Below are 23,061 nucleotides of genomic sequence, written 5' to 3'. Positions count from 1 at the left end.
GCAAAGATGAGACGGATTTGTTTGGTTGGGGAAAAACCAAAATGACAAACCATAACATAAGTCATCCTACACATTATCTCTCGCTATTTGTGAATATACAGCTTATAATTATTTATGCAAGGAGTCCATTTGAAAGGAGACCATTCAGAGCCGAATATGTGTGTGTTTGTGTTAGCGTCTACATAATAAATGTTGGTAGAAAAATGTAGTATTCTCACTCGTCCCCTTCCTCTCCTCTTCAGGTGGGAGTGATGTCAGTTTTTGCAGCCGGGGTTAGCTCAGCTCACCGTGGCGACGGCTGCCTCAACCCCCTCATCCACCTTGCTGCCTTTGCCCATGGACTTCATTTTGTCCATGATGTCGGTGAATGTCTCCTTCACGGTCTTCTCCAGGATCCAGCCCTCGCTCTCGCTCTCCGGGTCCTCGGGGTTAGCCAGCGTGGACAGGGAGGTGTCGATGTACTGCAGGCCGATGGTCACCCCCACCTGCAGCGGACAGGAAACACATATCAGATAAGCATGTCTTCTTCTAAAGAGGATGGTCGATGAAAGCATGTCTTTGAGTCTCGTTTGCAACTTTACGACATAAAGCAGAAGAAGGAAACTCAAAAAATGAATTTTTATAAAGAAAAACCCAGTTAGCTGCATTTAAATTAATCAAATGTTTGACTTAAGAACAAATAAAAATCAAGATTAATGTTTATAAAAAAGTACATTAAAACCGGTTTTATCATCATGATTATGACTGCTAAAAGTTTTGAACAAGATCTGCAGAAAATAAAGACTATTTTGTTAATCAATTCCAAACCTGTATCCAGCTTCTCAAATGGGAGAATTTACTGCTTTTAATTTTCATTCTAACAAACTGAATATGTCAGTTTCATCAGCAGATTGGGCTCTGCTGGCTTTTAAAGGTAATTTTTCACTATTTTCTAAGGCTTGCTCACCAAACACTTAATCCATAAATGAAGAATAAAATCAGCAGATTAATAAATGCAGTTGCAGCACTATTCGGAATATTGTTTAAATTTATTTTTTTCAGTTTTTTATATTAGTGCAATGTAACATAACACCAAGAGATGGAATAAATTAAATGGCAAATTCTACAGACATCAACAAGAGGGCAAAGAAAAGTGAGTTTAAGAGTTGTTTGTTTAAAAAAACCACATATTGATGTATTGTATTTGTATATTTATGTGCATGTGTGAAAGCATGTAAGTGTGGTGTGTTTGTGAACGTACAAAGTGACCTGTGTGCAAAACTGTTTAAAATGAAAAAACTAAACATTCATACTGTATATTGATATTCTTGAGGTGAATCTTCTGCCTAAATATCGCCTCTATCAGGAGAAATGTTGAGACCTAATTTAAGACTTCTGACTTCAGATCAGAGAGCTCACGCAACAGGAAGTGGGCCTGTCCTCTTCACCTGCCCTAGATTAACCAATTACTCCATCTCTGAGCCCACTATCCGTGTCAGAGACGCTTACATAACTCCTCTTAATGCTGACATTCCTCTGAACGTGCGTCTGAACACCCTCCAGGGTGTCGTCTGAATCTAAAAAGATTTTAGAGCAGAGGGTTTGTGTGCTGAGAATCTGGGACAGAGCTATATACTGTCGGCTTTACGGGTTTATCCGTACATGTTTGTCACTGTTCTGTGTAATGGCGCTCAGCTTCTTGGACCTCAACAAACAACAACAACAACAGCAGATGTTGGCAGCGGAGGCTCATGGGGAAAGTTGACAAGAGGTTGAGGTAGAGTGTAGCTAAGAAGATGAAGGTATGTACATGCTGGAGATGGTGCATTGTTACCTGAGGATAGGAAAAAGGGATAGAGCTGTTTGGGAAGATGCAGTAAGTGTATATGGATGATATGGGTTTTTTTTTTTGCACAAGCTCTTCACCTCACTGCTGGTCCTCACCTGACTCCTGAGATTGATTGAATCAATTTATTATTTATTCACTCTGCAGAAGGTTGGCACTAAGGCTTTGTTCACTTTCATCAACTGACGGAGGAAATTTTCCCTGAATTCACATTCAATCTGAGTTTAAAAGAACAGATTGCCCTGAAAACCAAAAATACATTTCTACCTGTAGTGCTATTTATTAGCCAAGATTGGTTAAATGTGAGGTAGTTTTGGAGATTTTGGATGTCTGCTTTCTCTCAAATACAAATCGGAGTTTATGGCGATAAACTTGAAACTTCCAGCACAAAATAAACACAGATAATTCACTCTTCAGTGTCCAGCATGTTTGTGTCCACCAGTTAAACGTTTGAAGTGATTATGAAAATATTTGCATATTTATAACAGGTTTTCACAAGGTAATTTATCTTTTTTTTATGTAAAAAGCACATAAAAAAGATGTGCATTCCTATTGGTATTGAAACTTTTTGGGACTGTCTATTCCACTGTGTGAGACAGTCGTGGATGGTCCCAAAGAAAAGCTCAGGGAAGTGATTTTTTTATCAGAGGCTGGGAAGTTAAATACATACATGCTTTTGCTAAACCAACATGTGTCTTTTCTCTTGTAAAATAAAAAAAAACTGTTAATTTAAAATAATAATAATATATTTGAAGCAAATAAGATATAAAATGCAATATAATATAATAAATAAAAATAAAATATAAAAAAAATCAGAATTCAGAATTATGAGTTTAAAATCCTAATAAAGTAATCTCAGAAAAACTCAAATAAATGTTTCATATATGGCCCGTACTCAAATATATGTATCAAATAAATGGATCACGTGGCCCTAATCCTCTTCCATTCACCTTTGCGTCGCTTGTCGAAATTTGTTTTTGGGCGTAGAATTGGCTCATTGTTTCGGTTTCCCAGTTATGATTCCACTTCCACTTGCTTGGAACTCCACAATGAGGCTTTAAGACGCCGCACTAGAAAACTTAATTCAACAACCTGACCCAAATGTAAAATGTATGCCTTTAAAAGTTGTTTTTAAATTGTATTTTTTGGGAAGTTATGAAAGAAAACACAATCTGGTTGGTGTTTTCAAATGATAAACTTCCCCAACTCCATTAAAGTGCAGTGGGATTTTCTCTTGTACAATGCTAAATTTTGAACATGATGACACTAACATCATTCTCTAACTAAACAGTGTGATGGGAGGTAGAAACTGATCACATTTGCGTGAACACATCTGTGTGACGGTGCATCTCTGGCCCTGACCTCCAGCATAGTGACCAGCACCACCAGGACCCCGATGGTGTTCATCATGCCTCCGTAGTAGGACAGCATGGCGTCGCGGCAGCCTCGCTTCCACACGTTGAGCTCCTCCGTGTAGTGGTCGTAGCTGTAGTGGGCCGTGTTGTTGGTCATCTGGAGCTGGATGCAGGGTCTGGGGGAGCTGGGGTTACAGCAGCTGAAGGGGACTCCGTCCATCAGGTACTGGCCGTCCACGTTGCTCCCAATGCGGCTAAGAGGATGAGGCAGGGTGTCACGTTAATGTCACGGTATGATGGGTCGGAGGTGAAAGTGAGACGGGATTAAAGGTCTGGAACTATATGTGTTGAATGTGTGCCAATTTATGCCAAAATATCTGTAAAGTTTGAGTGCTTTTTGTCTTTTCAGATGCTGGAAACAATCAAATTGAACCAAATTCTGCAATAATCAAAGTGTTTCTTTAAGTGTTTTCTCAATAATAAACAGTTAACAAAGAGGCTAAACATAGATAAAACAGTTAATCCTCACACAGGCAGCATATTTATAGACTGATGAAATGGTTTGTATTACTTTAATTGTGTTAATTCTTCATTTGTATTTGATGGATCGATGTCATTGATTAACATCGATCCATCTCTATCACATTGTCCTACATGTCACACAAGCACAATAAAAGGGAAATCAAACTTTACTTAAAGAGCTTGACCCAATTCGGGTCCCTTGTGATAGATTGATGGTAGGTCAATGGAAAGACCTGTATGACTGGATTACTGAGACTGGAGAAGGTCAGATATGGATCAGTGATTTCTAGAAACGTCAACACCTGGTAACCCAAAATAAAGACCCAGACAACTTTGGTCAATACGACAGAACAAACAGGAAACACTACACTATATGAAAATGATTTAAGTACATTTAAGGAAAAACTTTAAATGTTATAGGCATAAATAAAAGGTCATTTCCACGATTTCTGTCCCCTAATGGCATCACATGAGTTTTACACCAATCATCTCCATACGTTACAGCCCAGTGTCATTGTAATCAGACACCCAGTGTTTACACTGATTTAACAAATCCCGGCTACAAATAGTTTTATTGTCCAGTGCTGTCCCTGGCGTGTGGCCAGGTCTTCTGCTGATTGGACAGGACACTGATTCTTGAAAAGGCCAAGGACGCTGTAATCCTTGAGATTAAACACCAACTATGTGCCAACGCTCAAACCTGTCCTCACAACATGAACTGGTTCTTGTTCGTGTAGATATGAGCAGGTTGTCACAAAGAGGTCACGTATGAACGGACTGGAACAATGTACTTATAATCCTGCTCGTGCGTTCTTGACCTTGTGTACTTCTTCGGTTCCTTATCACCTCCTCAAGTCCCGCCTCCTCGACTTTATCCATAAAACTGCCTAGTAACCTATCCGCCCTCGCAAGCCCCCCCCCGATGCTGACACCATTTCTGTGACGATAATCCCTATCGGAGGATGAAAGTGAATATTTACACCTGACCTGACTTTCTTTCACCTCAAATCCACTTAAAACCCCTAAAAGGACCCCACCTCATCGGCCTCCACCTTGAAACCTTCAATGACAACCTCCAGACGGCATTTCACCACAACCTTAATCTCTATAGAGTTTTTAAGAAGAATTTAGTTTTGATTTCTTGTCACTTACTCTTTCACTTCCTTTGCGCTGAAGTCCAGGTAGCGGTTGCTAACCCACTGGATTTCAAACCAATCCCTGAAGTTGTCGTTTCCGCAGCAACGAAACTCTATCTGCATCAGGTCCAGGGTCCTCTTCATGTAGCAGCGTCCCGGCGTGTCCGTGTCCTTGTAGTACCTCATGCCGCTCTTCAGCCCCTCGGCCAGGGTGAACTGCAGGGGGATCCTCATCAGGAAACACAGCAGAGCCGTCAACAGCAGCAGGGCGTTGAACCCCACGCAGAACATCAAGAAGACCTTCAACATGGGCTTCCACTTCACAAACTTGTTCGGGTCCAGTGAGTCGTAGCAGACTTTGCCTCCAAAGGCGTTGATGCCGCAGGCCACCAGACCCATGAATATGAGCAGGTTGGGCAGGAAGTGGCTCTCGTTGTTGTCCATGAGTTCTGAGCGCTTCCGCAGCTCGATCTTGAAGAACAGGCCCATGCTGAAGACCAGCACGCTGGCCATTACGGCGAACCAGTACATGAACCAGACCGTCTGGGCGAGCTTCACCCGCTTCTTCAGGTCAAACTTGACCAACATCAACGCCATGGTTCAACCCGAGATGTGTCCTCGCACGTGAAGAAAAGAGTCTGATGATCTCGAACGGCAGGAGCTCCGAGGTGTTCTTGAATGTGCCGACCTGGAGTTCCTGTTTCCCGGTTTCTTTTGCTATCAGAGTCTCCTCTGGCCGATCCAACGGGACAGGAGAGTCAGCTCAGCCTGGGATCCATCCCACGGCAAAAACAGCAGAGAAGAAGAACCCAGGAGAACCCGGGAAGAGTGCAAGAAGTGTTATTTCTTGAAAACTATCTCCTCTCCCATTGTGACAGAAACTTAAAATTAAATTTGCTTTATTTACCCCGACTTGTACCGTATTTTTTTCCCACCTTACACACAGGTGAGGCTAATCGCGATGTTCCGTTCTCCAGGAGAGGCGGAGGATTGCCGAGGATCCTCATGATTAAACTCAAAGTTGCAGTACGTCATGCTAAGCCCCTGTAAGCGGCCTGATCCAATTTGCAGAAATCCCTCTACACAAGATGAGCCTGATCGTAAGCCGCTGCCAGGGGCCATAATTGGTTTGACCGCTCACGTGGTTCATGGTCGCCTCGATCGAACGCACCCGGAGTGGTAATGGCATCAGGGGTGGTTTGACAAAGACCATGGGAATGACAGTGGAGCTAATAATGGAACGCACTCGTTCACAGGTACGGGTCTACAAGTTCAACACAAACCAGGTGTCCTCACCGTGGAGCGACTCATTCACAGAAACAAAAGAGCATTCAGGCTCACACATCAACCCGACTAAATGTGTAATTAATTCATTTAGAAAGACACCAAAAAGCACAAAACTGAGACAGATCGGATAGATAAAACACACGGTCACACATCAATCAACAGGTGCATTAGATAGTTGTACAAAATGTCGTCATATCAGCTTATAAATGCAATTAAGGGCTTTCAATTATTGTCTTATTGTCACTTGTTATCTTGGCAACAACTTTGTGTTTGGCAGTTTCAATCTTGGCAAAGACAGGACTTTCAGTGAACGGCCTCGACTCTGACGGCTTTAAAAATAACGGTGGCAACATTGACGCTGAAAAGTTGTTGTTCCTGCCATATTCTTATAGTATTGAATGCATAGCTCCTTCTTTTATATGTTTTACAAGGCGTTTATGTTTTTAGTTTTGCAGTAAACACTTTTCCTCTTTGAAAATAACTTTTCTTTTTACAATCAACCCTTGAAATGATGAAGGGTTGTAAATGACAAGGTAGTACAAAGTGTAAACCATACTTTGGTGTTTCATTTTTACCTCTTTACTTAAGATTTCATTTCACAACTTGTTGTTTTTTTCTTTTTACAAAAAGTACCAAAACACTGGCAACAAGGAAGATCTTGGGTAGATAATAATGAGAATAAATATGAAACAAAATTTAATTCATACCCCCTAAACTAAAAGGAAATGTGGTTTCATTAAACTACGACGCCTTTAGAACACTTCATAAACGAGCCAAATCTGCTTATAGCCTCAGTGCATAACTGTAACTGCGTCTTATGTTTTCTAAATGTCATGTGACATGTTTGCTTTGTCTTTTCTCAGGCTGCTTTTAGTCTTATGTTCCCTTTTAATTGCAAAAAAAAGTGCACTGATTGTCAAGCCATTTGGTCTATCTTGTTTAATAAGGCAGTATTAACTTTTAATAAATGATATTACACACAATACTGTAGTTTTATGAAGATATAATAACATTTAAAAACGTTAAATTCACGTTATTTGTCAACAATTATAACTTCTCCTACGACAAATGTGTTTTACTATCTTGCGCTGTATTTCTTTATCCATCTATAGACCAACCTCTATTTTCAGTGACTACAGGAGTACGTTACAAATACATCAATTCACATTTATATCTGCTTACATTTACATTATAATGTGTTATAAACCATTTTATACACTGCTTATAAATGCTAACAGAGAGGGGTGAAATTCCCTGGTGGTCTAGTGGTTAGGATTCGGCGCTCTCACCGCCGCGGCCCGGGTTCGATTCCCGGTCAGGGAACTCACTTTGCAAATTTCCCCGCTGCGGGACTAATAAAGGATTATCTTATCTTATCTTATCTTATCTTAAATAAAGTGTTGCCATGGTGACCGACTGTCTCAGGAGCTAGATGAAGAGGATAATGACTATTTAGTTATTCCATTTATTTATCTTGTATTGTGGGTTTAATTGTTATTGAGCTGGAAGCCTCTTTATTTGTGTCACATTTCAATTTCAATACTTTTTTCTACAAAGCTGGATTTCGTTGCTCTCTGTAAGTAAGTGCCACTCAGGGTCGGTGGTTACCAGCAGCATAAAGGCACCTCGTTTTAACTTTAGGGATCATTATCTGTCCTTTATTCAAGCCAGTATACTCAAATCAACAACAATGGAGACTGATTCTGCACCACTGTGTGCGAGTACTTCAAAGCTGTTCACTTAAATGGCTTGAATGGTCCTTTGAATGATACTTTAGATTCATTATAAGATTGATTATAGGGGTTTTGATATCAGAAAATTACTTCTACATTAAAAGGCGCTTTGTAACAAGTGCAATGACTCACATTTCCGTCTCTCTATAGTTCAGAGTTCCTGAGTCACTAACAGACCATTCATCGAGTCTGAGTGCTCACTTAGAAAAGTTTTACGTCAGCTGAACTATTTGATCCTTTTACGTGAATTTATGTGATTTAATCCACAATGTTTTATCCGTTAAAAGCATGGTTTTGCCCTCGAGGGCAGCGATTCTCACTGTGAAATATTCTATTCAGGCTAGAACTAAATGACCTCTGACTGTAACTATGGTGAAATCTGTAAGAAAGGATCAGCAGGAGGGGAACGGTTTTTAAAAAGCTGGAGAACAAAATCTGACTTTTGAGATTGATACCAATATTTGAGAGTAAATAAAATCGATTAATCGAGAGATTCATAGATGAATCATCATCGTCACAGTTATTTTTCAAGCAAACTACCAATTTCATTGAGAATTTCTGCTTTATTTCTCTTATGTGAGTAAATAAATGTCTTTAGGTTTTAGAGTGGGGGTCAGATGAAAAAGCTAAATAAAGTTGTTAGCACGGGCTATTTTCTGACATTTTATATCGACCAAATAATTGAGAAAATAATCAACAAATTAGTAGTTGTAGCCCTCACTAACTACATTTAGTTGCCAATGTCTCAGGTGCATTACTATTTATATAAATGCAATAGAATCCAGGAGTCTAAAAGAACGCAAAATAACCATAAAGTTGAAACTGCATCAAAACACAACGTTTACAAGTTTTAGCTAAGTGCGTCTAATAAACTGGAAACGTCAGCCAATATTATCTTTCTGACATCATTTTTATGGATGCTTTACATTTGTTTGTTCTTTTTAAAGAGTTGCACACTAATGCAGGAACTTTTACAGTTGAAAAATATCTTATATTTTGCAATTTGTGTACTGCATATGAACACCAAAACTTCTACGACAAACTATATTCGGTGGGGCTCTACCAGAAAAACTATATATGAATACTACATAAAAATAGGCATTATAGGTTCAGTTTGTAGCCTTTAGGGGGATCGATTGGCAGAATTGGAATATGATATTAATTAGGAATTGAATGTATTAATAATTGTTTAATTATTATTTAATATCAAGTATGTTTTCTTCAGTGTATTATCACCTGAAAAGAAGATTTGTTGTGTTTTCTTTATCTTCTATTGAGCTGTTTATCTACAAACAGAGCAGGTTCTCTTCACAGAGCTGGCCGCCATGTTTCTACAGTAGCCCAGAAGGGACAAACCGAACACCAGCTCTAGATAGGGACATTTACGGTTTCAAGTTTTCACATCAGTAATCGTAGTTCTTTCACACTTGGCACACGGGAGAGGTTTTAGTTGGTTGCAATATGCAGCCTCACCACTAGATGTGGCAAAAAACCCACAAACTGCACCTTTTAAACTAATGTTGGAGTCCAGATTTCTCTTTGTAAAGTCTTCTTTCACTGCTATTTCTAAGAGTTTTGCATTTTGCTCTTTAGCTTTTCTTTGCCGCGTGTGAGCAGAAGAATACAAGCCTTCAATTCTCCAAAGCAGGGTGTAGTAATGACAAAAAGAGTGAATGCTATCTATCTTTATTTTGTTGTATAGTATGTGTATTTATTGTCTGTGTAGTTGTATAGTATGTGTATTTATTGTCTGTGTAGTTGTATAGTATGTGTATTTATTGTCTGTGTAGTTGTATAGTATGTGTATTTATTGTCTGTGTAGTTGTATAGTATGTGTATTTATTGTCTGTGTAGTTGTATAGTATGTGTATTTATTGTCTGTGTAGTTGAGCTGCTGCAACACTTGAATTTCCCCCATGGGGATCAATAAAGGAATATAATAATAAAGAATGCAAAGTCTCTTTTGTACCAACATACCAACAGAGGTTTGTGCTGCTAGAACAGGTGGATTAATTTTAATATCTTAGTGCAACTTTAACGAACAACAACAGCAGCATAAATAAACCGATCGGCGACCGATGTTTGTGAAATAACATGAAATCCTAATACGTGTTAAGCGATTACATTTCATATGGTTTGATTGACGTGTTACTAACAAATAACAAGGTTTTTAAATGTATTTCTAAGGGTCCCAGGTGGTTTTCCTCTCTTCTTCAGGAATGACGCTCCAGTTCGGGGAATGTGTTCCCGCAGCGAGCCAGTTGAAGTCGTCCACCTGGCTCCAGTTGTTCCGGTCCCGGTCCAAGCCAGACGTGACAAAGTCCTCCTCCAGGGCGGGATACGACCAGGAGAACGGGGCGAAGCTCACCCCGCGACAGTCCTCTATGATGGCCCGGCTGGTGACGTGCAGGTAGACCTTCGTGTCGGTGGTGTTGTGGGTGCGAAGCTGCTGGCAAGGCAGCGCCAGAGTGCTGTCTTTGCAGTGGTCGATGAACACGGAGCTGGAGACGGGCCCACACAGGATCTCACAGCCGGCGATGTGCTTCAGGTGCAGCGTGCTGGGGGAACCGAGCAGACGGACCTTGCAGTTGGTCAGGTGACTCAACAGAACGTCTCGTTTCTGGATCTGCTCGGCCGTCTTCGTCAGACGCACGCCGTCCATGTTGGAGAAGCTGCACTGCTCTGACTCTGCAGGTGCATGGAGCTTGGAGACGCCATCGTCTGCAGGTGTGCATGCATCAGGTGTCTTGTCGTCTGCAGGTGTGCATGCATCAGCTGTCTCAGGTGTCTTCTCTGCAGCCCTGGTCCGGGCCCTGAAGGTGAACTTCTTCCTGGGCAGAGCCTCCTCTCTGGCCTCGCTCAGGCCGCTCTGGAGCTTCTGCAGGCCGGCCTGAGCCTGCCTCAGCTCGTACTGCGTGAGGAACCCGGTGCTGTCGTTCAGGAACTTCTGCAGCTGCAGCGTCCTGGCCGTGGCCTCCTCCAGCCGTGACGTCACCGCCCCGCAGCCGGACAGCAGCTCCTCGATGGCGGTGCGTTCTGCGTTGAAGGAGCCGCAGAAGTACTCTCCCTTCTCCTCCAACACGGCCTGGCTCTCCCTGGCCTCCCTCCTCCGCTCCGCCTCCTCCGCCCTGGCCTGGTGCCGCTTCTGCAGCCGCTCCTGCAGCTTCCCGGCCTCCATGCTGGTCGCTCTGTCTGCTGTTTGCGGAAGTGATACGTCACAGGTTTCTTCTTCGTGAGTTTTGAGAGGAGGCAGTTTTAAAAAAGGTGTCTGCCGCCCCCTGCTGGAAGGGGAGGGTCACTGCACCACATCACCTGGACTGTGATTGTACATTATTATAAATATAATATAATATAAATAACATAATATAATATAATATAATATAAGATAAGATAAGATAAGATAAGATAAGATAAGATAAGATAGATAAGATAAATAAGATAAGATAAGATAAGATAAGATAAGATAAGATAAGATAAAATAAGACTAGTAGTTCTGAATACCTAAAATGACTTATTGTAATGTAATGTAATGTAATGTAATGTAATATTAATATAATTAAAAGAAAAAGCTAATGAGAGTGGAATTTGTCAATTCTTCAAAATGCAACAACTTTTCCATTCATCGTTGACATACACTCAATAACCTCTATAATATATATATATATATATATATATATATATATATATATATATATATATATATATATATATAAATATAAAGCTAATGAGAGTGGAATTTGTCAACTTTAAAAAAACTGAGTGTTGCATTAACTTTTAATTCCAATATATGTGGATTAGTTGGTAAGATAAGATAAGATAAGATAATGACTAGTAGTTCTCTTGAATACCTATGTTGAATACACTTATTGTAAGTCGCTTTGGATAAAAGCGTCTGCTAAATGACTGTAATGTAATAATGTAATGTAATGTAATGTAATATTAATATAATTAAAAGAAAAAGCTAATGAGAGTGGAATTTGTCAATTCTTCAAAATGCAACAACTTTTCCATTCATCGTTGACATACACTCAATAACCTCTATAATATATATATATATATATATATATATATATAAAGCTAATGAGTGGAATTTGTCAATTCTTTAAAATGCAACAACAAACTGAGTGTTGCATTAACTTTTAATTCCAATATATGTGGATTAGTTGGTAAGATAAGATAAGATAAGATAAGATAATAATGACTAGTAGTTCTCTTGAATACCTATGTTGAATACACTTATTGTAAGTCGCTAAAAACTGTAATGCTAAATGAATGTAATGTAATGTAATGTAATATAATATTAATATAATTAAAAAGAAAAAGCTAATGAGAGTGGAATTTGTCAATTCTTCAAAATGCAACAACTTTTCCATTCATCGTTGACATACACTCAATAACCTCTATAATATATATATATATATAATGTATATATATATATATATATTATATATATATAAAAGCTAATGTAAAGAGTGGAATTTGTCAATTCTTCAAAATGCAACAGCAAACTGAGTGTTGCATTAACTTTTAATTCCAATATATGTGGATTAGTTGATAAGATAAGATAAGATAAGATAAGATAATGACTAGTAGTTCTCTTGAATACCTATGTTGAATACACTTATTGTAAGTCGCTTTGGATAAAAACATCTGCTAAATGAATGTAAACTGTAATGTAATGTAATGTTTAAGATAAGATAAGATGGACTAGTAAAGAATAATGTTGAATACACTGCAAGTCTTATGAAAAGCTTGCTAAATGACTATAATGTACAGTAACTATAATATAAATAATGTAATAAATGTTAATATAATTAAAAGAAAAAGCTAATGAGAGTGGAATTTGTCAATTCTTCAAAATGCAACAACAAACTGAGTGTTGCATTAACTTTTAATTCCAATATATGTGGATTAGTTGGTAAGATAAGATAAGATAAGATAAGGACTAGTAGTTCTCTTGAATACCTATGTTGAATACACTTATTGTAAGTCGCTAAATGACTGTAATGTAATGTAATATAATGTAATATAATATAATTAAAAGAAAAACCTAATGAGAGTGGAATTTGTCAATTATAAACTGAGTGTTGCATTAACTTTTAATGTCCATATATTAATGGATAATAAGATAAGATAATGAGAGTGGAATTTGTCAATTCTTCAAAATGCACCAACTTTTCCATATACACTCATAATATATATATATATATATATATATAAAGCTAATGAGAGTGGAATTTGTCAATTATAAACTGAGTGTTGCATTAACTTTTAATTAAGTATATGTGGACTAGTTGGTTAGTGGACTAGTTGGTTAGTGGACTAATGTTAATGTAATGTAATATTAATATAATTAAAAGAAAAAAGCTAATGAGAGTGGAATTTGTCAATTCTTCAAAATGCACCAACTTTTCCATAATATTGAATACATTATTCGTATAATATATATATATATAAAGCTAATGAGAGTGGAATTTGTCAATTATAAAGTGTCTTTTAAGTCCAGTATATGTGGATTAGTTGGTAAGATAAGATAAGTAAGATAATGACTAGTAACTATGGATAATGTAATAAATATAATTAAAAGTAATATAGTAATGAGAGTGGAATTTGTCAACAATAAACTGAGTGTTGCATTAACTTTAAGTCCAGTATAGTGGACTAGTTAGTAGGTTAGTGGACTAGTTAGTTAATGGGCTAGTTAGTTAATGGGCTAGTTAGTTAATGGACTAGTTGGTTGGTGGACTAGTTGGTTGGTTGGTGGACTAGTTAGTTTGTGAACTAGTTAGTGGACTAGTTGGTAACCAGGCACAGTAACCATGGCTCTACCTGTGCAACGTCAAGGTGTGGCATCCATCAGAGGCCCGCCCTCTGCCGTTGGTAATGAATAAGTGCAATAACATTAATCCGCCATGCATTAGCGCAGAGACCCGTCTTTATAAGTGAAATGACATTAAAATGGAGGAGTATTAGTGTGTTAGTGACGGGCTGTTTGGGGTGACTGCCGGGACGCTGCAGAGGCTCGCTGCCGCCGCGCTGGACTGATGATGATCTGGCTCGTTCTGGTGCACTACCCCAACAACCCGTGCGGTGATGGCGAGGAAACCCCGTTGACAAGGCACTGCTTTTTCATGACGGTGAGTTTCCCTTTGAGTGTATTATAATTTTGTGATAAAAATTTCAAGGAAAAAACACACACAGCCTCCTTCCTCCCGTCCTCAAGGGCGGGAAGAGCGGAGCGGAGAGTAGAATGTATCCGCGGCGGAGCGGCGGCAGCGAGAGTATATGAGTGGGAGAGCGAGGAGGAGGAGGAGGAGAAGGAGGGGGGGAGCAAATTAAAAGTTGCCAAATGGAGATATTGGGTTTCAAGAGGAGTGAGACAGGAGTGAAAGGGTTTGCCTCTTTGGGTCGTCTTTATGTTGTGCTGTCGGGGATCGCTATGTATGGCGCGGGGAGCTGCAGTCTGCCATTTTACATGAATTCGTAAAGACGCGTCGTGGGCTCCGCGGCTAGCTGCAGCAGGCCGGGCCGCGGAGCTCCTGTGTTCCCGGGCTGCTGCAGAACCAGCCGTTTGAAATTTTTGAATTTGAATTCAAAAACGCGTCGGTTGGTTGTATCGATACGAATGTGACGTTTTTTCTTCTTCTTCTTCTGCTTCTTCGCGCTCCCCGCCAGATGAGCCACATTTTCAAAAAAAAAAAAAAAAAAAAAAAAAAAAAAAAAAAAAAAAAAAAAAGGAGGACAAATGGAAGCCTCCCCGGTGCAGACAGACACGCCACGTCAGCGACGGGCGTTTTTGTGTGTTGCTTGAATGCGATTATCATACTGTTCGGTGTGATATAAACACGTACATTAGCGTGTTGAACCAAACGGCTGTGCTGCGACTTTAAACGCCATTTTTGTTTTTTGTCAGTTTAAAAAAATAATAATTCAAAATTCAAAATTCAACGGTTACATTCCCGTTTAAATGTGACGCGTTCAACCCGTAGCGGTGCTGAGGTGTCGGGTTTAGGGACCGTTGGAATATTGAGTTTTTAAGCTCGAAATTCATCAAACTGTTAAAATGTATCGGAGTAGATAAGCTGCTTCTTTTTTTTTTTTTTTCTCTCTCTGACATCCCCGTTCACATGTAGCGATAAATCTGCAATTCTAGTGTTTTTTTAATGCGACTTTATAATTTTTAAACGCCATTTTTCATCCATCAGCATAGAGTGCCTGTGCTGATGAAAAAAAAAAATGGCGATTAAAGTTTTAAGCTCTGTCGTTTAAAAATATCGAGCCAACGGTTAAAAGTCCGTTAAATATGGCGTGTTCAACCCGTTTAAATGTCCGTTAAATATGGCGTGTTCAACCCGTAGCGGTGTAACCCGTTTAATTGTCCGTTAAATGTGGCGTGTTCAACCCGTTTAAATGTCCGTTAGGTTTTAATGGCCGTCGTATTTTCTGCACAAACAGTCCACCTATGGAGCTTCTTTGTGAAATAAAATGCTTCTGTGTTAACATTTGGTTTCCCGTTGTTTTGTTTGCAAAATGTCCACATTTATTTAAACCAACACTACTCTGCAACATAAAAACCTTTCAGCAGGTTTCTTGGCATACTTTTAAATTAAAATAGTTAGTTTAAAAGGCCTATTTTGCTCTGAAGCCCTGTCTTCTTTGTTCTCCCTGAACCAAAGATGCAGCCATTTTGTAGCATTAGAACATTCCTCCACAACTTCAACAAAACACACAACCTAATCATTAAATGCTGTATTCATGCCTACACGTGTGCATATAAACTCCCTGTGTGCTTAAAAACATTAAAACTGAACTAAACAGACATCCAAACCCTTTCTCTGCTGGATCAAATGAGTGAACGTGGGTTTATGTCCCCTCATTATATAACATGGCACCAAAGATGGCTGCACACACAACATAAAGCCAACAATGTTGAAACTGAAACAACTGTGGTGCAGATGGAGCAGGGTGGAGTTATTTACACTCTAATGGCCATTTTCAGCCCGTAGACAACCAATGTGTGACAGCAGAGGCCGTGGTGGGTGGGAGTCTGAGTCAGGCCTTCCTGTCCTTCACGTACATACAGATCTGATCAACATGTCTTATTATATTCCTTTATTGATCCCAGGGAATATAATAAGATATGTTGATCAGATCTGTATGTATCGTCTATCTTTATTTTGTTGTATAGTATGTGTATTTATTGTCTGTGTAGTTGTATAGTATGTGTATTTATTGTCTGTGTAGTTGTATAGTATGTGTATTTATTGTCTGTGTAGTTGTATAGTATGTGTATTTATTGTCTGTGTAGTTGTATAGTATGTGTATTTATTGTCTGTGTAGTTGTATAGTATGTGTATTTATTGTCTGTGTATTTATGTGTATTTATTGTCTGTGTAGTTGTATAGTATGTGTATTTATTGTCTGTGTCTGTGTAGTTGAGCTGCTGCAACACTTGAATTTCCCCCATGGGGATCAATAAAGGAATATAATAATAATAATAATAATGTAAGTGAAGGGCAGGAAGGCCTGACACACAGACTCCCACCCATCACGGCCTCTGCTGTCACACATTGGTTGTCTACAGGCTGAAACATCTGTCCCCCTTCTTCCTCTCCACTCCCCCATTTCACACACCCATCTCTTTTATTTTTTAAAACAATATCTCACATTCGCTGCCTGTCGCATGTTTAATTATGTAACATTACTAAATGCAGTTTCTCACCCTGCAGCCCAGGAAACAAAGGGTGTTAAATGACTGAATCCATGCTTCCTGCTGGAAACCTGTGAGTGAGATGACCTTACTAACACAATAATACATTATGCAAAGCCTTCACAGCTCATGCACCGCAACTTCAGAGCAAAAACAAGTTATTTATTGAGGTTTACTGTCATGATTAATGAAGATACTAGTCAACAATTCCAAACCAGTCATCTCCTTACCTGCTGCATTCTGTCTCCCCCCCACATACTCTTTCAGGTGTCATGGATGATGAGGATGATCGTCATCTTCTGGATATTTTAGGGTAAAAAAAACTCTATAAAAATGGCTTTACATTATGGAAATATCACTTTATGAATGCATGCACCTACAACTCTGTTTGGCCCCACGTTTTTACGATAAAAAGTTTTGAAAACAAAAGCCACAATATGCAAACTGATTGTTTCATCTTTTTGTTTGTTAAAGTTAACTTCCTAATGTGCCATCCAGTAGAGATGAGGACCACTTTAGGCCTTTTTATTCAACCACACATGAGTGAAAAGATATTCATGTTATGTTAAAATCTCCTGTGTACCCTTTTTCAGAGATGTGGATGCACTGAATGACTATCTCCATGGCAGCAACAGCAAGTCTGTGAGTAACTCATTCAGAGTGTATTTACAGTCATTCCTTGCCAAGTCTTTCTGAATGGTTACTTTACTTCAATGCGCTAAGAATCTGCTGATTCTCTGTTGAACTCTTATTTTTGTTTTTCTGCAGATTGAGGAAGACGATGTGACAAATGCAGCTTTTGGGTCGGATGGATCCTTCTTTTCTAGCGACACGGTGGGTGAACCTGTAAAATACTTTGACCCAACAAACATATTTGAATTGGAACACAAGAGATAATCTGTCCAACCCTCTTAAGAGCCAAGGAAAGATGTTCGCAAACTGATATTGGATGTGAGTTTGTGAGGAGTACATGATGAAAATTATGAATTTTAAAACGTTTAGGGTATAGTTTGCTTTTATGTTCAGGTTATAAAAAGACCTACAAGGAAGGCCGTCATATATATGCAGCTCACATTCAAACAGTTTCCCACTTCCTGCTCATTTCCTCTCAATGCTTCATTCAGGTTGGCTCCAACTCTGGCCTCAAGGATGGCTCCTCCACAATGGGCGAGTTCGGCGACGATTCAACAGGGGCAGGCCTCCAGCTCTCCAGCAGCCTTTCATTTATCGAGGATGAATTGGGGTCCGAGAACTCCCCCGGCGTGGGGGATCTTGGGGGTGAGGACCAGCCCTTTGACATCCTACAGAAGTCCCTCATGGAGGCCGACATCACGGAGCAGACGTTGGCCCAGGAGGCCTTGCTAGACTCCCAGCCCGCTCCCACTCTGGTCCAGGCTCCCGTCCCATTCTCCTCCCAGCTGGTCTCTGGGGGCTATGGAGGCGGGGTGGTAACCACGGCGACAGCTGCGTTCCCCACAGGCCAGTTCCTGCAAGGGGTCTCCCAGCTGCCCAACGGCTCCGCCCAGCACATCCAGGTGTTGGGGTCCTTCGGGGCCGGTGCTGGTGTGATGACTCTGAGCAGCTTGGAGAGAACTCCTCAGCTCGTTCTGAGGCAGGGGGCGCCTGTAGCTGGGACGGGGGCCACAGCGGGGGGGCAGGTGTTCGCTCCCACCCAGGGGCAGGTAGGCCAAGTGGGCTTACCTTTCAAAAACATCCCCCTTCAAAACATCATCATCCAGAGGGGCCCGGGAGGGACCCAGACTCTCGTCAGACCCATCCAGCCCAAACCCCTCCACGCCGGGGGTCAGACCGTCTACAGCCTCGGCCTCCATCCCACCCCCACCACCATGGCTAACGTAGCTAACGCTAACACTGCTTCTCCTGGGGGGCATTACACAGCCAACGGCTCCATCGTGGTGCAGCCCCCTCTGGAGCAGCAACAAGCACAGTCCCAGACAAACATAGCACCTGGACAGTACTTGCTGCCCAGCTCGTTGGCACTCACATCGACCAACGCCATCCACAACGGCCCCGCTGACCACAACTCAAACTCCCTAATTACCAGTCAGAACGCGGTGCAGATTGTCGCAGGGCAGAACTTCACCGCACCACCAGGAGGCCAGCTCATTCTGAATCAGGGAGTAGTCAGTAGGAGCCAGGTCGGAGGGGCCGTAACTCAAACATGGACCGGAGTTCCTTGTGCGAACTCCGCCCCCGTTCAGACATCGTGCGCTCCCGGGCGGCTGACTCTGGTTGGCCCGGCGACGGCGGGGATCGGCGGTCAGGGCCAAATGTCGGCTTGCCCCGTTCAGCGCCTTCTAGTGACTCAAACTCAGAACTGCAATTCTCTGTCCCCTTTAGCTGGTACTGTGACGCAGGAGCAAGACTACAGACAGGTATAATCACAGCTTACTGGTGGTATTTCATTTTCTCCTCCCTCAAAACTGTCATCTGACTGACATCACTTTCTTTTAATTCATTCAGAATTCTTCATCTCCTGCCCTCAAACAGGTGCAACTCAGCAACATCCATGGTATTAAGGCCTTATCGTATTATTATTCAATTTATGATGTATTTAAATGTAGTCTGCCTCACTTAATACGTTTTACCTGTTTGTTTGGTCTCTTTTAGCCATGAATCAAGACTCAAAGCTCAACTCTCAGGTAAATCATCCTTCATTTGTTTTGCGCTCATGCATATGGTGTATATGTAAAGTGGATTATGCTGATAGAGACGATACCGGTGCTATTCTGAAAACTTTACATGTTCACACTTTTCTTTATAGGTCAGTGCTCAGAAGAGACCTGCCCTTCCGCCACTTACAAGAGGAGAAATGTGAGTTTTTGTGACTTTTTCTGTGTAATATTTAGATTTCTTTGCTCGTCATTCAGCCATTGAAGGAGGTCTTTTCCCCCCCCTTATCTCTGTAGGATTTTACTACAGTTGAGGAAGGATCACGCTGGAGTTCATAGCCCAGATCAGCGTCGGTTCAATTCAATCGACGATGCGCTGCAAAGGCTCCTCCCGTACCACGTGTTCCAGGGGACTCCACCCAGCCAGGAGGAGTTCTCACAGGGTACAGCCTCGAATTCAATAACTTCACCCTTAAATCTGCAGGAGAAAAAAAAGCCCAGAAGTTCAGCGTGGTTATGCACGTATTTGCGAAAGTAAAACTGTATCTAAATTGATATTTTTCTGTTACAGTGGATGACGAATTTGAGGTAGTTGCAACTCAAGTGCTGATGAGGACCCATGTCATGGTGAACAAATACAGACGGTTACTAATGGTGGAAGCTGAGGTACATACACACACATGAGCAAATACTCAAACACACAGGTGTCTCATGTTATGACATGAACAGGTCTGACGGGTTTTCTCTCCATTCCCTTCAGCGTTCCAGCCCGTCATCAGAAATGGTGATGATTGACAGGACCTTCAACCAAGAGGAGCGCAGCAACCTGACACAAGACAAACGCATGATACTAGTGGATCCAGGTAGAAAGAGAAGGGGGACAAACAAAGCAAGAATAAAGCAAACGTGTTCCTCACATAGAGGTTTTATTTAACTTTTCCTCTCTTGTTTTGTTTACAGACACCTTCTTCGAAGACTTCTGTTGCGGGATGAAATCAAAACTTTCCCAAGATCCCGTCCCGTCTCAGTCGCCGTCCAGCTGTAGCTGGAATCAGTCAGACAGTGGCTCTGCGGAGCCTCCGTACAGGACAGACTCCAAGCCCGGGTTCGGAGACCCGGGAGGGGGTGGAGCTGCAGGACCAGGTGCAGCAGAAAGACTCCACCCTCCACTCTTAGAAAACAAGAGCGTCCTTGAACTGAAGAGATCCCAGCAACACTACGGACCCGGCAGCACCGGCAACAACAGCCTCCCCGCCGCCAACAGTTGTCCCCAAGGTAACCCCTCACCCTTCGCAGCAACGGCAAGAGGACAGACGCACCACCAGGTGTCTCCCCACCTGTCCTCCCCCCATCCAGCCCCAGTGCCCCGCTCAGCTCAGCTCCCCCCCCACGGCGACACAGACTCTGCTCTCGAGGCGGCGGTCAACAGCATCTTGGAATGTTAAGACTGATATCATCCCGAGTTTCAACTTCTTTTGTGTGTGTGTACTTTTTGCTTTTGTAATATTTGTTGTATTTCCCCATTCCCTGTGTGAAGAGAGGTTAACTCTTCCTTCAGGTCTATTATATTTTTGATACCATCTCCGGCCAAGTAGCATGTATCTAGTTTTTTTCTTTTTGTGAGGGAGGTTTAGGTATGAAGTAGGAGTCAGAGACTTGATATGAATGCAGGCACTCAAGATTACCTTTCTAGATCTGGTAATGTGTGCCATCAATGTATTTACAGATGGAATAAGTTCTTGTTTACTTTAACATTATTTAAAAGGGGAAGGGTCTGCAATTTCAGTAGCCTGAATATAAGAGTCCCTCTATTCACAAACGTATCATTAATCTTTTGTGCCAGTTGATTCCCCCCCCCACTACCTATGCTGAAAACGAGGGACGAGGAGGACGGACAAAATGACAAATCTGTGCCTAATTCTAGGTTTTTATTTTGAAGTGTTTACATGAAGGAGCTCTTTTCAAAAATATCCATTTACTCAGTTCCTTCCTGCATTACAAACATGCAAAGTTCACTCACACATGCTTCAGTTCAACGTTTTACATTCATGTTTTCGGAGGTGTAGATTTCCTTGCTCGGTAGAGACACATTCACATAGACGAATTGCACTAAACGTACTGTTGCTTATTTCAGGAACTATATGAATACGTGGCTCTCTCTGATATCCAGTGTGCGCTAGGCTAAACAGAATGTGAATATTTGGAACGGAACCAAAATCAATTCGCCTGCTTTCAGCTGCCTCCAACAAGGATAACCTCTTCAACACTCTTAGCAACCTGTCAAACTATTCACACAGACTTGTATAGTACTGTTACTGTACTCTGCAATGCTTTTTTTCTTGTGCTCAAGTCACATTTTCTTTGGCATTTTTTCTTTTGTACCTTAAAGGTATGCAAGCCCCGACACAGACACAGGACAGATACTCGCTCTCAACCACTTTTATCATTTCAGTGTGTTTGTGTCAAGGGGAGCTTAGTCCTCAGATTGAGGAAGTTATGTTACAGTATGTTTTTTTATTATTTAGAATTTTAATTTTTTCTCATTTTTAGAAATGACATTAAAAAATATGACTGTTTTTTTTTTGTTCGTTGTGATGTGTTCCCCGGCTTTGTGAATATGAGAACATGGTTTAAATGATCCTGGAGGGTCATTGATTGTACGTACGTTGGTTTGCCTTCTGCATATTGATCATATCCAGATATCTATGCTTTGCTGTCGAGTCATGTCGATCAGTGTGCGTGTGTCAATCTGCACACACACACACTGGTCTACGACTGTGTTTCCATGTAGTCCGGTTGTTTGATTGCCAAACATTTGACTTTATTCCCAAGAGTTCGCTCAGTTCCCCCTGGATGTGTTTTTCTCACTTTCAACTGTTTCTTTTCAAGCATTTGTCTGTCTCTCTGTCTCTCTCTCTCTCCTCCCACTCAGCAGTGCAACCAAAACTCAAACTAGGAGAGAGTGTGGCCTCGTCCAGAATCACCGTCAGATCTTTCCGTCTCAGTCTTTGTGCTGGTGGTAACAGCTCTCTACTGCTTCCTCTGAAGCTGTTTCACATAAAACTCCCACTGTGTTCTGAGTTTTGAAGAGAATTCAGTATTAAGAGCCCAAACTTAACTGACTGTGACATTTCATCATGATGAAGAGTTTATCTGAAATATTGGACATGTTATTCTGTTCTTGGTAGGGCATTTTTGCAAATCTACAGAAATCTGCACTATGGTTTTAAGCAAGAAAGGGCGTGTTTTTGCAAAAACCAACAGAGGACCAAAGCTTAGGATAAATGTGTTACGTGCTCTCAGGTTGATTCTGGATATTGTCACCTTTCTCCTATAATCATGTCTGTGAAATATGCTTGCCAATAGGCTACAGGAGCAGACTGAAGGCCTTTAACACGGGCTGGTAGAGAACACATCTGTCTTTTTTGTGTGTGTTTGAGTGCCAGTGGCCGTCGCAGCCCACCTGTATCTCTGCCTCCACCCTTCTAGACCTCTTATATCTACCAGTACACACTGAGAAGGGTCATGTGAGTTATTTCATTTGCTCCTTCAAGTTGTTGCTGCCAGAAGTTGTGCCTCTTTAGCACTTAAATCCACAAGAAAGTTAGTTTTGGAGTTGCACAAAGTAGGGACGTGTTCAGTGCTGGTTGTGTTATCCGGATGCATATCAGTGTGTGAAGGCCCGGCGGGAACATACTGTGCTTTTTCTCCTGTTTTCAGTTCAGAAATGTTTTTTTTTGCCTCCATTTTCACGCTTGATTTGTGTAGTTTGTTGTTTTGTACAAAAATGAAAAGTGAAACACAAAATATTTATAATTTTTGTATGGAGAAAAAAAAAAAGAATGTAAAAAAAAAAAAAA

General features: G+C 41.0%; 3 protein-coding genes and 1 non-coding gene across 5 annotated transcripts; 2 read left to right on the top strand and 2 right to left on the bottom strand.

The window, feature by feature from the left end:
* Positions 1-278: 278 nt before the first annotated feature.
* Positions 279-5,435, bottom strand: prph2a (peripherin 2a (retinal degeneration, slow)). Its single transcript, XM_054599395.1, has 3 exons — positions 4,855-5,435; positions 3,188-3,434; positions 279-485 (listed from the first exon to the last, which is right to left on the bottom strand). The coding sequence occupies exons 1-3, from the start codon at positions 5,433-5,435 to the stop codon at positions 279-281; spliced, it is 1,035 nt and encodes a 344-aa protein (XP_054455370.1).
* A 1,941-nt stretch (positions 5,436-7,376) lies between these two features.
* Positions 7,377-7,448, top strand: trnae-cuc (transfer RNA glutamic acid (anticodon CUC)). The gene has a single exon. It is a non-coding gene; the product is annotated as a tRNA-Glu (tRNA).
* A 2,281-nt stretch (positions 7,449-9,729) lies between these two features.
* Positions 9,730-11,071, bottom strand: tbcc (tubulin folding cofactor C). Its single transcript, XM_054599310.1, has one exon. It carries the CDS (start codon positions 11,034-11,036, stop codon positions 10,041-10,043), a length of 996 nt encoding a protein of 331 aa, XP_054455285.1. The 5' UTR covers positions 11,037-11,071; the 3' UTR covers positions 9,730-10,040.
* A 2,693-nt stretch (positions 11,072-13,764) lies between these two features.
* bicral (BICRA like chromatin remodeling complex associated protein) lies at positions 13,765-22,986 on the top strand. 2 transcript variants are annotated; one of them, XM_054598864.1, is made up of 13 exons: positions 13,765-13,995; positions 16,588-16,641; positions 16,836-16,881; positions 17,162-17,210; positions 17,337-17,402; positions 17,693-18,964; positions 19,053-19,101; positions 19,200-19,231; positions 19,354-19,403; positions 19,499-19,644; positions 19,773-19,867; positions 19,962-20,064; positions 20,162-22,986. In XM_054598864.1, the coding sequence occupies exons 3-13, from the start codon at positions 16,841-16,843 to the stop codon at positions 20,644-20,646; spliced, it is 2,388 nt and encodes a 795-aa protein (XP_054454839.1). In that variant the 5' UTR covers positions 13,765-13,995; positions 16,588-16,641; positions 16,836-16,840; the 3' UTR covers positions 20,647-22,986. The 2 variants fall into 2 exon arrangements, with proteins under 2 accessions (XP_054454839.1, XP_054454840.1); XM_054598865.1 differs by lacking the exon at positions 16,588-16,641.
* Positions 22,987-23,061: the final 75 nt, after the last annotated feature.

Source organism: Anoplopoma fimbria, chromosome 5 (assembly GCF_027596085.1).
Source record: "Anoplopoma fimbria isolate UVic2021 breed Golden Eagle Sablefish chromosome 5, Afim_UVic_2022, whole genome shotgun sequence".
NCBI classification, from domain to species: domain Eukaryota; kingdom Metazoa; phylum Chordata; class Actinopteri; order Perciformes; family Anoplopomatidae; genus Anoplopoma; species Anoplopoma fimbria.
This window is presented reverse-complemented; position numbering and strand designations above follow the sequence as displayed.

Excerpts from the sequence above, each read along its gene's own strand:
- prph2a (XM_054599395.1), bottom strand. The coding sequence starts at position 5,435 with ATGGCGTTGATGTTGGTCAAGTTTGACCTGAAGAAGCGGGTGAAGCTC. Across the intron at positions 3,435-4,854 it reads AGCGCAAAGGAAGTGAAAGA|CCGCATTGGGAGCAACGTGG; the intron begins GTAAGTGACAAG and ends TCATCCTCTTAG. Across the intron at positions 486-3,187 it reads TGCTGGTCACTATGCTGGAG|GTGGGGGTGACCATCGGCCT; the intron begins GTCAGGGCCAGA and ends TGTCCGCTGCAG.
- tbcc (XM_054599310.1), bottom strand. The coding sequence starts at position 11,036 with ATGGAGGCCGGGAAGCTGCAGGAGCGGCTGCAGAAGCGGCACCAGGCC.
- bicral (XM_054598865.1), top strand. The coding sequence starts at position 16,841 with ATGGATGATGAGGATGATCGTCATCTTCTGGATATTTTAGG. Across the intron at positions 18,965-19,052 it reads AGGAGCAAGACTACAGACAG|AATTCTTCATCTCCTGCCCT; the intron begins GTATAATCACAG and ends TAATTCATTCAG. Across the intron at positions 19,868-19,961 it reads TACTAATGGTGGAAGCTGAG|CGTTCCAGCCCGTCATCAGA; the intron begins GTACATACACAC and ends CATTCCCTTCAG.